Here is a 16,787-nt window from a genome sequence, read left to right as displayed (position 1 = left end):
GGCCAGAGCTTATCTAACTCTAGAATTTCATATTACAGAATGAGTGCTGAGCTTGGGACAGTATGTTCATTTGCATTTAATTCTCTTTTGAAGCAGTGAAATTCTGCCACCCTCTGGACAACAACTAAACTAAGACACATATACAGTCAGCCTCAAAAGACGCCACTTCCGCCAATAAACATATATTGCTTTTTAAGCACATTTTAAAATTAATTACTGGGCTGACTGAAAAAATAGAAGTTATTATTAAACAGGCAAAACAACTACTTTCAGTACTGATCAGCCTTCTTACTAACAGGATTTAATCTAACAGCAAACTTCAAAATTTTCTGTTCTGAACTTTTTCTAGTAGTCACTTGAATGCTCACAGTTGTATTTTTAAAAATCTGCTATCAAAGTACAACACAATGTTTTGTGCCAACATTTATTTCCACAAACCAGAACATTCTGGAATTATCAACATCTTTCTGATGGAGCCAAATGAGAACAAGTATAGAACAGAGTTCAGTGGGAGAAAGAAAGGCAAAGAAAGTTGCACTATGGCTGATCAAACTAGCTTTAAGAAATATCAAAGGGACAACACGACTCTTACATTCACATGGCAAGCAGCATTTGTTGCTAATAATATTGGCATTCAACACATTAATATGATCAGTCAAAACAGTAAAAGTCACATTCAAGGTTTCAATTTGTGCTTCCAGTATAAGTGTGGGGAAGGAGGGCCGCAGCATAAATGTTGCTACATACAGTACCTTGTACAGTACCTTGTTTTGGCTGTGGAGCCTAGCTGCTGCTGTTCTTGGATGAGCTCAGCCAGCTGTTTTTGCAAAGACATATCTTTACCGTGTACTTGTTTAATAAACGGATGTTCCAAAAGATGGGTGACCGAAGGACGCTTCTCAAAATCTTTGATTAGACACCTGTGACAGAGAAATAGGGGTCTCAGACAATGATGTTATCATTACAGCAGGAATTGAGTCAGCTTACTGTGTGGCTGTTACTCTGTTTTCTTTTTCCACAAATTTAAGTTCCTCAATATGTAACAAGACTCTTCCATACTGCAATAAATCTGGCATAAAATACTTAGTTAAGTGAATGCACTCTACAAGAATACTAGTATAAAGGCTAAAAATTCGAGCTTATTTAATGTCTCTTTTTAACTGTAACTAGGTAAAAGAAAAAGAATGACATTGTATCCTGTAAGAGCTGTACAGTTAATATACATAAAAATTAAGATGAATAGACAATACTTCACTGACTTTAATTTTCTATCTATTCTCCGATGAGAGTTTGACTCTGAACTGTAGGATACAGCTGAAAACCACAACTGAAACCTGTGGTACAACACTGCTCAGAAGGATTTGATATACACCTTTGGTTTTAAAATTAATGTTATGGGTAGATATTCTATATCGCAATGATGTGTGTTAGCATAAGAATTATGGAAAATTCTGCAAACCTGCACATTTCAGTCTGGAAGAGAAAGGAATCAGTCAGAATTAAATGCTAGCCACAGTACCTAAGTTTTTCTGTGAACTACTGCAGTACAGGTGAACTAGTAATGAGTAAAGAAATACATCCTATTACTCAGCATAACATAAAGTACCATACTAATTTGTATAATTGAGATTTAAGTTTGGAGAAGTCATCACTCAAGCTGAATTATTTTCTGCATAATAAAGCTGAAATAATACCATTCAAACAGAAGAATGATCCAACAGGATAAGACTGTTTTCAAGTATCCTCTAATTAATAATATTAAATCTTTCTATTCATCTTGCTCAAATAATAATGATATTGAGATTATTTGAGAATGTGAAAAAGAAGTGTTGCAATTCAGTATATACCTCCTTTCCAGTATCTATAATTTTAGCAAATTATAGCTCAAGATGAATTTATTTGATGAGATGTATTCATATTACATACTTTACAATTTCTTTTCATATTTGCTGAATAAGTACCTAAGTACTTCCCTTGCAGGGCCAAATACCACAAATCAAGACTACCATTTTAGCCAAAAGTTCAGTGAAACTTAAATAACTTTTAAAATTGATATTCTAATAATAAAAGTAACAATGTACACAATTTAAACTACATTACAAAAAAACATACACATTAATTGATTTCAAATACTACCAAACACATTAGCAAGTTATTAAAGTTTAGCCTCACCTCAAAGACTTTATTGATGCTAAAGTCTGGTCCTAATATGATCCTGAGATATCTCTGAACATAACTTTAATACTTTAGGTTCCTGAAAATCATTTTACTAACCTCTTCTGTACATCTATTCCAGAAAAGAAAGTCTGTAAAATGTGTTACCAGTTTTGGAACTGTTTTGGTGAATTTTGCTATAGGCTAGAACTGTAGCCTCCTGATAGAAACACTAAAGCAACACAACCTGCTTTATCTCCATCCCTCTGGGCACAAGGCTATAAATACCAGTCCTTCCCCTCCAGGAAAAGATCCATCATTAGCCTTGAACAGGTTTTGACAATCACCTTTACCCCTTTTCTTTTTGTAATCTGGGAGTTTTAAAAGTCAATACACCCACACAGACAATACAATCCATGCCAATCCTGTTTAAATTCATGTTTCCTGAGAAAAAGGAAAAAAGCATTTGAAAAAGAAGACAACATTAATCAGGAAAACAGAGCAAAAGAGAACAAAACAGTAAGTTCTATGCATTATACAAATTCACAGATTAATGGCAAGTATCTGAAGTGGAGATTTCAGTCTGAAAAGCTCATGCACTCATGATTTTTATCATCAGTAATTCTATCAATAATTCCAACTTTACAGTATTTATGTTTTATTTTTAATAAATAAATGTTCTTGTTAAATTCACTTTCATCTAGAGTTTTTCAGTACTATAACTGAATCCAAGTGAATCTACATCATAGGATCATGGATAGTTTGTGTTGGAAGGGACCTTTCAAAGTCATGTAGTTCAAACCCCCTGCGATGCACAGGGACATCAACTATATCAAGTTGCTCAGAACCCTGTTCAACTTGACCTTGACTGTTTCCAGGGATGGGGCATCTACCAACTTCTGTCAGTGTTTCACCTTAATGCAACAACCGTCCTTCTGAAATCTAGCCTGAATTCACTATCTTTTTGTTTAAAACCATTATCTCTTGTCCTATCACAAAAGGCACTTGCTTTTCAGATAATATTAGAGTTTAAATGGATTATCATAAAAAAATTATACAGCTCCAGACAGGATATCTTGTGTTTATCAAAAGTGTGAAGAACATGCAAACCTTAGACCTGGTAGCATGGAGTTATTAATATGAATTCTTTGAGGTCTGAACAATGCACCCACAAAGACACTCTAAAGACAGGATACAGAAGTTGCATGAGAGTTTTTCTATATACATGGCCTCTAGATGAGACATCAAAATGTCCAGGACACTGCACTCATTGTGGAAGCCTAACAAGAGACATTTTGGAGAAAAAAGTTAGCTTCTCTCTAGCATGCCTGAAATGTGAGCTTTTTGGGTCTGGCAGATGTTTTAATGAGCACAGGTAAGTTCTGTGAAGGAGGTGGTCTTGGAGATCTTTCGGATTACCTTTCCTTCTGTCCATAATCCCCTACCCCAGTGACCATTCACTTTGTATGCATGCTTCCCCTTTGCAACAATCAATGTTTATCTATTGTTTCATCTAAATGCAGCCTTCATCCTCTGGCAGTAGGATAATGCTGCAGTTTGTGTTCATGTAGGATTTCACTTGAAACACGACCAAAACTTTGTTAAATTGCAGGATGACTAAGTTAATGACACAAGACACATCAACATGATTCTGTGATCAAACTCTCTCTGTTCCAAGCTCAGACAGAGCACATGTCCTGTTGTGCCAAGTTTGTGCCTGCATGGGAAGAACAGAGTCCTTTCAGAAGGTTAACAAGATGACACAACAAAGCAGAGAGCTAGTAACTAACAGCTGTGCAAGGGTGAGGGAGAGCTGCTTAAATTCATGTCTGTAATTTCATGTGTGAGTACTTCAGCTTCAGGGAAGAGACTAACAGGAGAAGGAACATTTCCACTGGAGTTGGTTTAATCCATCAAGTCAAATGGCAAGTTCCTACCACTCATGTCACAAAAACACAGCAAGCAGAAAGAGCAGGTAGGCCATAGGGAATTGAAGTGTATGAGGAACACATCCTCCTTTGCCTCTAAACAACAGAAGTTTTGACACAGTCACTTCTAGAAATTAGCCCTTACTGTTTCAAATGCAGTAAACAGCCTGCAGCTTAGTCACTGTAGGTACTGAGGGCTCAGTCTGTACTCAAATGTACAGTGCTAATTTGACGTCTCACCAGGCTTGCTGTGATGGAATGTAGGATGGAAAGCTGTCATGTGACACTGAAAACATAGCCCTTATGTTTCTCAGTGCATATTCCTTTGTCCTTATTCCTTTCTATGTAGAAAAGGCCTATTGATATTCTGCTTCTACACACTGTCAGTTCAGCTGTGTTGCTTTTAGTGCAACATGAATACCTGCTGCTGCTGTTCTTAGTAAACATCATCTGTAAAATAAAAATTCTTGGACCACCACCTAAGTGCTAATGAAAAATGATGCATCAGACTGCTGGTGTCACTGCAGGTGTTCAATAAGGTGTCATCATCCTACTGGAAGCAGTATTGACTCTATAATGCTCTTCAGAAAAAAACAAACATAGAGTATCAGCTCTTACAGTGCTAAAGCCTGCACAAGGGTGAGAATTATCACAATGTTTTCTACTGACCTGCACTCTGACATGGAATTATAATGTGTGGAAAAGTTAACCATATCAGTGTCCGAGTTCAAACTTGCCAGTAAATTCAGGGAGATGATGTATCCAACATATATGCCAGAAAAAAAGAAATCAAGAAGTAATAAACATCCAGTAATGTCAACTTTTGGAAGAGTACAGTAACAAACCAGCTTTTACAATTTCCCTCGTCACAAAATATTCTGAAATCAGTCTGTGCATTGTACAAGTGAAATACAACGTAAAAAGCCCTATTAATGAAGGATTTGTTTCTGAGGAAAAAAGAAAACTAAAACATCTTCAGCTTCTCATCTGAACATTCATTTAAGACCAGTTTGGACAGTTAGCTCAGGCACTGTCAAACATCAACCATACTGCAATTATTCATAAAACCAATAAATGTGCTGCACCTGCAAATTCAGCCAAATTGTTTGGCTCATGGAAGTTTAAAAAAAAAAAAAAAAAAAAAAAAAGATAAAAGAAAAAGGTGGTGCATTAGTTTGAAAGGAGCAAATTGACTAGCAAATCTACTACAAGATAGGTTTCAAATAAGGTATGATGAAAGTATCACATTTAGTCTCCTATTTTTTGGATCTAAAATAATAGAAAGGCCAAGCAAGTAGAGATTGAAAAAGAAATAAAAACTGTATGTTTGCCTTGACGGAAGTCAATCCATTATCTAATTGGAAATTCTAGTATCTTCCATCACGCTTTCTTAGCTGAAAATTAATTCTCAGAATTCATTAGCGTCACTACATTAAACATAGGTTGCAGCCATTTGCTGCAATCTCACAGCCAGGCTCCTAAGCACCATTTCCATTCTGCCACAATTACAAGCAAAGATGAAGCATTTATTAGCAGAGGATAAGAGCAGCCTTCCATCCACACAGGCCCATCTGAGACAGCCTCTAAAAATTCACTGGCTGCTTGCACTCGGATGATAACATTGTTGGAATTGCTGGGTCTTGACAATGTAAGCAGCCATTTCACAAGGAGCGAATCAGATGGCTGAAAAGGAGAGATATTTATCAGCATTCATGAGCTAATATTTACTAATGAATAAATGGAAAGAAACAGATTTCATAAGGACTGCAGTGGTGGTCTAAGTCTTCTGTGTGTTCAGAAATAGAAAACTAACGTCACTCACTATTGCAGCCAAATCTAAGTAGAGCAGCAGCAGTTCTCTCTTTCAGAAATTCTCTTTCATTAGATATATTATCATCTATTTGACCCCATGTACGTTCTTTACAAAGAAAGAAATCAAGCAGCTGCAGCTCTCATATCTTAGTTACATAATGATTTATTGCCAGTATTTTGGGTTTTTTTCAATTATTACATTTTGTAAATGCTACGTTTTCTGATGATTTCTTATCTGCTAAAAGTATATTGCTGGAAGCAATTTTGTCTCATAACCCAAATATCCAACCAGACTTCAAGCAACTATTTAATATCTCCATGCACGGAAGATACATAGGTTAATATTTGGAAGAAATTATGGCTGTGTATTAGACTATATTAAAGCTGGAGAATTCACACAACAGCCTCTGGGTAACAATGATACAAAGTCGCTGTGCTGTTCAACTGTTATCTGTTAGCTAAGTCCTCACTGCCACTCCTCTGGTCCCTATCTCCCTGCCACTCCCTGCTTCATCAGGATGCTTTCCCCATCACCTGCTCCTCTCCCCTAGACCATTCTCCCCTGCCCTCCACATATTTCAGTCCTTGCACAAGTACCTGCTGTCTAGCAATGAGGAATGTTTCCAGGACTCTGCTATTCCGATAAAAGAATTTTCCAGGCTCTTGAACCAGACTCCAGGTAATCCTAAGATCCTCTCATTCCAGTCCCTGAAAATTTAGTTACCAGACTGCCCTCAAAGATAGAGATGTTCTAGAGTGGTTCAGCTGATGTTCTAGAGTGGAAATTTCCCAGAGGAAGAAGAGAAAGAGTAAGGTCATATCCTCTTGAAAGGAGGGAGCATTCTCTCCTAAGCAGGGAGAATGAGGTGTCTAGGTTCTGAGACTTTATTTTTGACTCTGCATACTTACCTGATTACTTACAGATTACTTACTGGTTTTTTTAGCTGGTTAAAATGCTCAGTAACTGAATGTCCCTTCTACCTCTGAATCACACGTAGCTGTGGCACGCACTGGTCAGTTACATGCAGCCAAGAGGTGGAGAAGACATTTCATTAACTACATCTGTAATAAGATGCAGGAATGTGCCTGCTTCTCTGAACCTTCTTTCCACTTGCAGGTCTGCCCAACCCTCACTACTACAGGTCACTAATTTGCAAAAGCGAACTAAAAAACTGTGACAGCTTTGCCAACAGCATTTCTGTTTTCAGTCCTAATTCAGCGGGACTCACAGGATAGAAATAACCTTATCTTCAGGACTATATATAGCTGTCCCTTTGCAAAAAGTAAATGCTGGGCATTAGGGATATGTGTGTAGGTTAAATAGGTCTCCTGTCTTGCACAGCATCCCATGATAAATAATAAGGATTTTACTGTTCATTCTGCTACAATCAGATATCAGGATGAAAGACTGAATTTATGCCAAAGAACTCAATCATCACATGCATGGTATAAATTCTGATGGTCAGAACACATTTATAACATTATTGATCTGCCTTTTGGTAGCAAATGCTGTAAATTACTAATCCTCCCTAAGAATGAGACAAATACTCAAACACTGAAATGTCACCATCACCTATTTTCTTAATAAATCTTCTTTCAGTTTAATGTTCAACATCAAGCACCATATAGTATAATTTAGAGCACACATCCGAAACATATCAAAGATTCTATCGCACTGAAATTGTAAAATTAGGTGTAGTAAACACCTTTACCTCTTCTAAATCTTCAAAACTTACAGTAGGTTTCCCAACCTTGCTTGGGTTGAGTAAGCATTACAATTAATTTTTGCTCATATACATGGTCTGGAGAACAAACAACAGAAACTCTATGGAGTCGCACCTCTTGCAGCTCTTTGGCATGGATCTGACAGTTGTTCATGTTGAAATCTTTGAAATTTTACCAGTGACAACAGAAATACAATCAGAACAACTCTATGGAGCATCTCAGAACCACCAAATAAATTTATTTATTGAATGATGAAATTTATGAATAGCCTTTCACCAAGAATGAGTCTACTCTGTTTCTTTGGTCTCTCCTTGAAGGTCCAGAAAAACAAAAACCCTCCAGAACCTTGTACAACTGAAGCTTTTTATAAGAAACCGTATGTTTTGCATGTGTACCAGATATTCTCCCTTAGGTACCTCTCCCACTCTGACACTATAGCATGCAGATTTGAGGCAGGATTTTTACTACAACTACTCTTTAGAAAGTTGAAGACAACTCTATTCATTGTATATGTCCATTCCTCTGTATAAACACATATGTTTCATGCAATGTTCAAAAGTGGTGGAGATCTTTTGTCAGGTACTATAATTCAGCATTTCAAGTTCATCTGCAGACACATTCTGAGAGTCTGCATCAACGAATGAAGTGCAAAAATGTACAGATTTGGTGATAACCTTACACATCGCAATCTGTATCTTTTTGACATTTGCAAACCTCTGCCTTCCCAGACACTGTGAAATTAGTAAATTATGTCAAATGCATATCATGTTCTCAGTGAAAGAAATGTAAAATATTCTTTATGTAACATGAACAAAATGTCACTAAACAATTGGTTAAATTGTGAAAAAACTTTATCTGCATTCAGAGAAATTAAATATAAATGGACCACTTAAAACCTGTATAATCTAGATGATCTATTATGTGAACAACTTAGAATGTAGACTCATCAACATGAAATTCAGCCTGCTAAACCGCGTTTAAATTAAGCACAAAAAAGTGAGTTTATCAGGACAAAAAAATTATCTTTGTACTGTATTTGCAATGTCATTGCTGAAAGTTACATTCTGATGATAAACGTGACCATAAATCCTTAAGTTCACATTTTGACTTTATTACTTCCTGAATTTCTTAATTCTTTAATTCCCTCCAGCTCAAGAATGACTAATTAATTCAAATAATCATAAGAGCTCATCATTGGTTAAATAAATCTAAAAGGAGAATATCTGTCTCTGGAGATACCACTACTAATTTTAATTAAAATTAACATTTTGTGATGTAATGTAAATAAAAGTTATTGCATTCTTCTGCTACAAGAACATATTAAATCCTAAGTATCCCTCATGATCAATCAAGCCTTAAAATGCCAAGAAAATTATTTGTCACTGCTGTAGTAGTTTACACGGTCTTACAGAAATGGTAAAAATCCTATTGATATGTAGATAAAATAAAGGTAATTAATTATTTCTCACATGATGACTGGAGACCCAAATTTTTCATATACGATCACAGTAGTATAGATGAATACACATACATAGAACTTTATTGATCTTGCATCAATAAAATATGTATGTGCTGCCTGTATCTTAGTAGATACCAAATACAAAATTAGGCTGTTGCCAGAAATGAGAGCTGAAATTGTGTCTTCTCTGTATTTTTTAAAAACAAAATATCTAACTCAGATTCCCTATATTCATTGTAAAAAATTCTTATGGGAACAACACATTACAGTCTTCATCTCAAGTCAAGGTCAACAGAGCTGGGAATGGAAACATAGATTCACCAAGCTAAAAACCATCTTGACACTCTCAGTTCAGATTCTGTAAACATTGCATCTGACTAAAATGCTGCTGCAAAGTCTTCATCTCTTGGGGTAACAGTAACATAGTTAAAAATACAGACTTCATTCCTGAAATTTATATGATCACTATTTTAGCACCTTAAAGATTTACCAACAATGAAACTTCCAGCTCAGGAACGTTGCAAATCACTGTAACATGTTAGAGACCACTTATAAAAAAATGCCTCTCGAGACAACGGCATTTCAAGGGATGGCAAAATGGGGTGAAAAAAAGCTACAGTGACCAGGTTTGGCAATCTTGGCATAAACAAAATTATTGCATAAACCAAACTGAAATCAAAAGCTTAGCCAAAGCTACATGCTCATTTTTGGTCAGTACACAGGTCTGGCCTGCAACTTGAACAGATAAGCTTGTTATGCAAATGATGTTAGCATCAAGAAGGAGGTAGATAATGAAATTATTCAAAAGCTAACCACTCATCACAAGGGTGACAGAAAAATCAGGCAAGGTCCTAACATGTGGATAAAAGGCAGTATGGAATTTATACAATCACTGCTTTTAATTTATCATAACTAGGCTGTCACAAGGCGGGCATCAACAAATGCATAACTAATGCATATAAATGAGCCAATTATCAGTAATGGCTAAAAGGTTTGCAGTTGTATGATCCAATGCTTCATTATCTAAATTTTTCTAGAAAGTCCACTAATGTAAATCTAAGCCTCCATAAAAACATCTTGTAACCTCTGTATCATAACAACTTTACTAACACATGCCCAAGAATAGAGCAATGTTAGAGAGAATTCAATTTCAGTAGCCTCTTAAAGGCATCTATAGCATAGGGTATTTATTACAATTTTTGCATTTCTCCATGTTAATAGAACCACGTATGAGCATATTTCCTTACTTCACTGTGCACATCACTGTAAAAATGAAAAGCAAGGCTTGAAAACCTGCAAAAATTGACGATGAGGAAGTAATTAAGCAAAAGTAAATAATAGTCCATATGATTAATAAAATAAAATTTCAATATATAAAAAACTCAAAGGACAAGATTAAAAACAAGTTTAGTCATAAAGTATTAACATCTGACTTGTTTTATGACCAGTGCATGGTGAACTAAATGACTGAACAAATGCTAAGAAATGTTTCACTGCGTTTTTTGTATTGCTCTAAAGCTTAGCAGGGACTTCTAAAAGGGAAGACACCAAGAAAGAAAAACTTACATAACAATGCTGAAGGTTAATGCACAATGTTCCTGACACAGGAATGTAATCTTATTTACCAGGTGCAGTGACTTTCTACAGCACAAGTGGAATATAATCCATTAGTGCTGGTCCCCCAGAATATAGACTACAGCCTTTAAATACAATGCAACCAATGGTTTTTATAACAGAATGAAAGTCATCCACCACTTGGTGACCCTTGTACTTAAACACTGAATCTGCCATAGATCCCAATGTACCCTGCTGTGTAAACAAGGACATGCATTATGGAGAATCAGAACTTGGATCAACCTCCTCTACAGGAATGTGCTTCCGCTACCTACACTGAAGAGATTCTGAGTCACATTGCAGCAATAACAATAACAATGTCCTTCCTCTGTAGGTCAAACATTACACTGTATCTCACCTTCCTGACTGGTTAAAGATCAGCATAATAAATAACAGTGTTTTTCATGGATTACTAAAAAAACTTGCATTAGTGTTTTTAGTTTCAACTTCTTCTAAAATGGAAAGACATTACTACACAACTAGTTGAAAAAAGTATCAGGCAGGGATATTATACTCTACAAGTAATTGGATTCACCAAGGAACAGAACAGATTCCAAATGCAGATGTGCATATTTACAAAACTGTCTTGAAAAGTCAGTACTGACAAGTGATGTTATAGTAGTATTCCCCACAGTACATAATTTGGGCTGTAACCAGTTCCAATGAAATACTGACGAATACTAAAAATCACTCATAAAAGTTGCAGTAAGATTTTTAACGCAACTTCTAAACTATGATTTCCTAGTATCACTGTAAAAAGAAAAAAGTAAAGCAAAAGCATATTTTAGTTGGATTGCAGCTGCATTCATCATGCTTGCCATACTATTGGTGCTCAATTAAATATAGTACCTGTATATATATATATACACAACCTACTGAACCTTACTAAAGTGGAGAAAAGGCATTAATTTTCTTTTTTATCTTTCATATTCTTATTTTAAATGGACGAGCGGTTATTTTCAATAATCCCTTTTTTTCCTCAATGGAAATCTATCAAGGAAATCAGGTATATTTTATAAACCTGTTCCAGATCCATCAAAATCAAGAGACACTCAAATGAAGAAAATTACATAAGGTGATCAAACTGTGCTGTAAAGCCTTTGAAAAGTGAAGCATGGTCTAGAATCTGTGAAAAGAGAACTGTAGTCAAAAACCTGAAAAAGCAATAACTCCATAAGAAAATTCTGTTTTCAGATTGGCACAACAAGTCTTGCTGAATAAGCTGTTTTTAAAAGGAAAAAAAAACTCACTGTGAAATGAAATGGTTGAATCCTCTGCACCATTTTTCAGGATGTAGCAAAGTAGGTGGAGGGTTTCTGAAAAACAAAGATTTGAGTTTTTAAATGTTAATGTTATCTCACAGATCAAAGATGCTCCTGGTTCCACCAGGGAGAAAATGATACTTGAGAAAGTAACAGCTAAATTGTCTGTGTGATACCTTGAGACGTCTGTTGGTTTTTTCTTGTTGTTGCTTATTTACTGACAGCTCTCTTTTCTTGTCCTTCTCCTTTTATGTCAATACCTTTGAAGCTGGTAGTCAGTATACCTCACAGTGTACTTCCCAACATGTCCCCTTCAATTCAGCCTGACTGAAAATGCAAAACTAACCTAGCCATCAAACTACTTTAACCCTTTGCCCAAGATCACTTATTCTGATCACAACTATTAAAGTATGGATAAGAATGACCTGCAGGATTTTCAGTCTAGGTTTCAATCTATATTCAGTTTGGATGACACTGTAAACTCTAGAACTGTTAAACAATAGATGCTGTTTTTAAAATGACATCTAGCAGACAGTATTTTTATAATAAATAGTAAGACAGCCTTCGTAAAAATAATTTTTCAACTCTGGTACATCCCATGGTAGTTGACTTAAAATTCCTTGCCTTCCTGATTTTTACAGTTGCAGTTTAATTCCATAAACATACAAAGCAAGACCTAGAGATCATATTAAGTGAACCAAATTTTAAGAGGCTCAAATTAAGAAGGACAAATTTACAGCAGGAATTGTTCATAAATTCATATATTATATTATACTATGTTATCCTCCAGAGGTTTCCTCTGCACCTTAAAATTTGTTAAATACTGAAGCCTAATTTAACTTTTTAAGATTAAACTTACAGAGATGTTTTATGAAACCTTAATGATTTATCTTTTGCTGCATTTGAGGTCACATATTACTGAAGTGGCAGGCAAAAACAATCACAGTAAGACTTCTTCTACAACTGAAACACACAATAATATTGTGGATTATATCACAATTCACATAATTTATACTGTAGCCACATTCCACAGAATAACACTGCTTGGAAACATCTCACAAAACAAAAAGGAAAACAGCATAAGCAACATAAATTAGTGCTGATTTGCTCAATAGTCATGAGTTTTTCATGCATATTCATTGAAGAATGAGTTCCATTGAACAATTACTCTAAAAAATGCAAGCAAATTGGTTTGAAAAAAATTGCAATGTGGCTTTGTAATAGATGGACCATTTTGTTCATCTACATTTTTTCAAAACAAATGCAGCCAACAAATTACACTGCAGGATGACAAGTTTGCTGAAATTACTATCTTATTACCTTTCTCTCCTGCTTCAGAAGACTAAAGGAATACATTTTTCTTCATGAAATGAAGAAATCCAGAATGTCTGAGATGAGATGCGTATTACTTAGCAAATTTGTTATTAAAGAAAAAAAGATATGATTGGTTATTTTCAAAGACAGTAACATTTCTTGGCTGTCTCCCCTCTACCAGGCTCATGTGTTTATGCACATCACAGAATCTTTTTCACAAGCACTAAAAAAAATACTATTTCTAGGTATACTTCTAAGAAGTGTAAGGAAAAAAAATCCTACATCAAAGAAGGGTAAACTTTAAAAACATCTTTGTCTAAAATAAAAATGGTTATCAGTCCAGACATCCCACATATGTGACCACTGCAAAGGACTTTAGAAACAGCCAGCTGGGGTTAGTGTATGTTTCAGTCTCTATATTGAAGGAGTGGTACTCTATCAGCCATTCCGGATTCTGATGAAAAACCAGCTTCTATTATGCTGTGAAGTGAAGTACAGTGTATTTCCTTTTAGAATTATACTAGTGCTGTCTACTGAATATTTACAGTGAAGTTTTGAATTTCAGTGCAAAGTAATTTGCTTTTTCAGAAGCTCAATTACTATTAATGAAATATGCAGTTTTGCCTTTTCTATTCACAATGTTCCAAAAGGCTTTCCAGATGGTAACAATGGTGCTGACAAAAAGCATATGGAGGCTTTGTTAACAATCTCACAAGGAACTTTCTGAAAAAAGATGCAGAGATACTTTACATTAGTTGCAGATGTTATGATGGAGACGGGATTTCATCATGGAAGAACAGATCAGCAGAGGACATGTCATTCAGGAAATATAGTTTGTCATTTGCAGGTTAGTGATTAATGGAGAAAGCCATCTTTTTAACCATACAGAACATGTCTTATCTAATGAATTACTAAACTACTAAGCTCTCACTGATAGCTACTGTCTTTGGCCGAGCCAAATAAACACAACCAAGGAAGTAGTAACTACAGATGTTATCCTGATCTTTATACTTTTGCATTTGTTGATACAAGATACTATCAAGTATCTATTATTATTCTTAGTGCTTTTGTAGCCAAACCATTCAACTCTGTACTTAGACAACTATAAATTGATGTTTCAGGTACCCCACCTGCAAAACTAAGCTGATAAACAAAACCAGAACCTTAATTCATTAGCATCTGTAAATTACATTACATTGGTTTTCCTTGGTGAAAAACATTACTTTAACTACAAAGTAAAAAATCAGTCCATCCTTTTCTGGAATCATATGAATAAAAGATTTCCAGAAAGAAGCATAAGAGCATCAGCTTCCTACCTTCACTTTGCCTAAGACACTAGAAACTGTTTTGTGGTGATAGCAGAAAACACCACGGCACCTCCAGAGGGACGCTTTGCAATAAAGACTCTTAAGTTCTAGGGTAATAGGAAAAGGCAGAAATGCAAAAGCAACCATAAACTTTTTTCATAAGCACACCTGGTCTTTTGCAGTTTGAAATTAATAATCCATTAAGATACCTGTAATTCATATCCTGAGTCATATCATTAAAGAGAAAAGGTAAAACAACTCAGATGCATCATCAGATGCTAACCCACAGACAAACAACACTTGCCTGACCACTTCAGCTCAAGGATCAAACTAGGGCCATTTTGGATTCCAGACTGTGTTAATTCCATTATATGGAGTTCTGTGACTTTTGTGTACTTGCACCAGCCAACATAATTTCATTTTGCCAACACCTAACTATTTCTGCAACACTCAAACACATTCATAGAAAAACTAAAAACCTACCTCTTGTTAACATGCTGACATAACTGAATCTACTTTTTAAATATATAATTAGAACACTCTGCATGCAATCTTTCAATCATCTTTGCCACATGTACAAGAAGCCAAAGCACAATATAGTCTTATTTTCTATTATATTTGATGGGAATTGTGAGAAGTAGATAGGAATATTATTGGGAAAAGCAGCTGTAATTGGGTTTGTCTTTTGAAAATGTCCTCTTTTGATGCAAGATGAGTAATCAACCATTTATTTCTCAACTTTGTCTTTTTTCCTTTAGTTCTTTCTATAATTCCTAATTAGTCACAGAACTACATGCTCTATTTCCTTACGCAAATGCACTGCCCTTGTGAGTAGTTTTTCCATCCTTGTGCTCAGTGCTTTCCACGGTCACACTAACACTGTTTTTCACTGGGAGTTTTGCTTCAGCAAAGAATGTAGGGTTGAGACTGTACAAGACACTCATAGAGGGGAACAATGTTCTTTCTAAGGACAAGAAGACATTAGCAAGCTTATCAAGCAAGAACTGCTGCTGAATTCTGACTGATACACACACAGCTGTACGCTGGAAATATTTTAATCTATACAGCTTTATGTGTTCCCATCATTCAAACTGCCTCCAAAGTCACTGTCTCCAAAGTCACAGCTGGTGAGGCAAAATTGGTCATTTTACCACAGTAAGGCAAATGATGCAGTCCACTGAGCACCACTCATCCTTTACAGGTTAAACTGTGAACCTAATTACAGATCATGGATAATAGATATTTGTTGGTAATGAGAAAATAAATATTTCTATTTATGATAAAATTAAAATACTGAAAACACATCTACTATTTTTTAAAGTACTTCAGTAAACATATTCATACATTTTACCAACAGAAATCACAACAGTGCCTCCAATTACCAAACTGCAACTGATCAACCCACCACATTGTTTCTAATGAGAAATTAGCAGATGAACAACCAACACCTGTCACCATGCACAGGCTCTGACAATGACCATCCCCCACAAGCATGTTGCAAACTATTCTCCTAGCTGACTGAAGAGACTACAGTTCTGTTGACAGTTTCCTAGGTTTATACACAGCTAGTTTGTACATAAAAATACACTTTTCACGCATATTTTGAAACACTAAGTGAAACAGTCGAAGAAAAAGGACAAATTCAACCACACCTAATAATAAGATTTCCTTAAAAAAGAAAAATAATGATTTTCATTAAAATACATGAATAATTGACAATAATTAATATAATATAAATTCTCATGCAAGTTTAAAGTCCTGCCACTCCAGAGCAGGACTCTCCACCTTGGGCAATCCTCCAAAAACAACCAGATAATTCTCAAAAGGGCTCAGAAGATTTCCTGATACACTTAGTTTGTAGCCTATCCAAATTAATAAGAGGTGTTCACTGATCTGAAAGAAAAATTCAGACCCTAAACACTCTCCTATTCATCTGCCCCCTACTAAAGTCCACTGAAGTTCAACTGACTTCCATTAATGTATTTCACCAAAGTCCACTCAGCAGGAAGCAGTGTACTGTTATCAGCTCTGTGAAGTTAAGACAGAAATTGTAGAAACTTGCAGAAGTGGAGAATCAGTACAAAATCATCCCTGTATACAGAGGCAGGCCTTTGAAGTTGCTTTTTAGGTCAGTGGAAAGATATCACGAATCTGAATGCTGCTACATGGAGCCTCCATGGCTGGGAACCACAGCAGCAATTGGCTCAAGAGA

At 35.6% G+C, this 16,787-nt stretch overlaps 1 protein-coding gene across 1 annotated transcript in view; it reads right to left on the bottom strand.

Annotated features, from left to right (window-relative positions):
• The window catches only part of MYO3B (myosin IIIB), a 196,591-nt gene that overhangs the window by 115,753 nt on the left and 64,051 nt on the right, over nt 1-16,787 (bottom strand). The window contains exons 10-11 of the mRNA XM_041473419.1: nt 11,943-12,008; nt 765-920 (exon numbers count right to left, since the gene is read on the bottom strand). Of these exons, the coding sequence (XP_041329353.1) occupies nt 765-920; nt 11,943-12,008 (222 nt within the window). The remainder of the gene's footprint in view (nt 1-764; nt 921-11,942; nt 12,009-16,787) is intronic.

This window comes from Pyrgilauda ruficollis, unplaced genomic scaffold (assembly GCF_017590135.1).
Source record: "Pyrgilauda ruficollis isolate IOZ18807 unplaced genomic scaffold, ASM1759013v1 scaffold3, whole genome shotgun sequence".
Lineage (NCBI taxonomy): Eukaryota > Metazoa > Chordata > Aves > Passeriformes > Passeridae > Pyrgilauda > Pyrgilauda ruficollis.
This window is presented reverse-complemented; position numbering and strand designations above follow the sequence as displayed.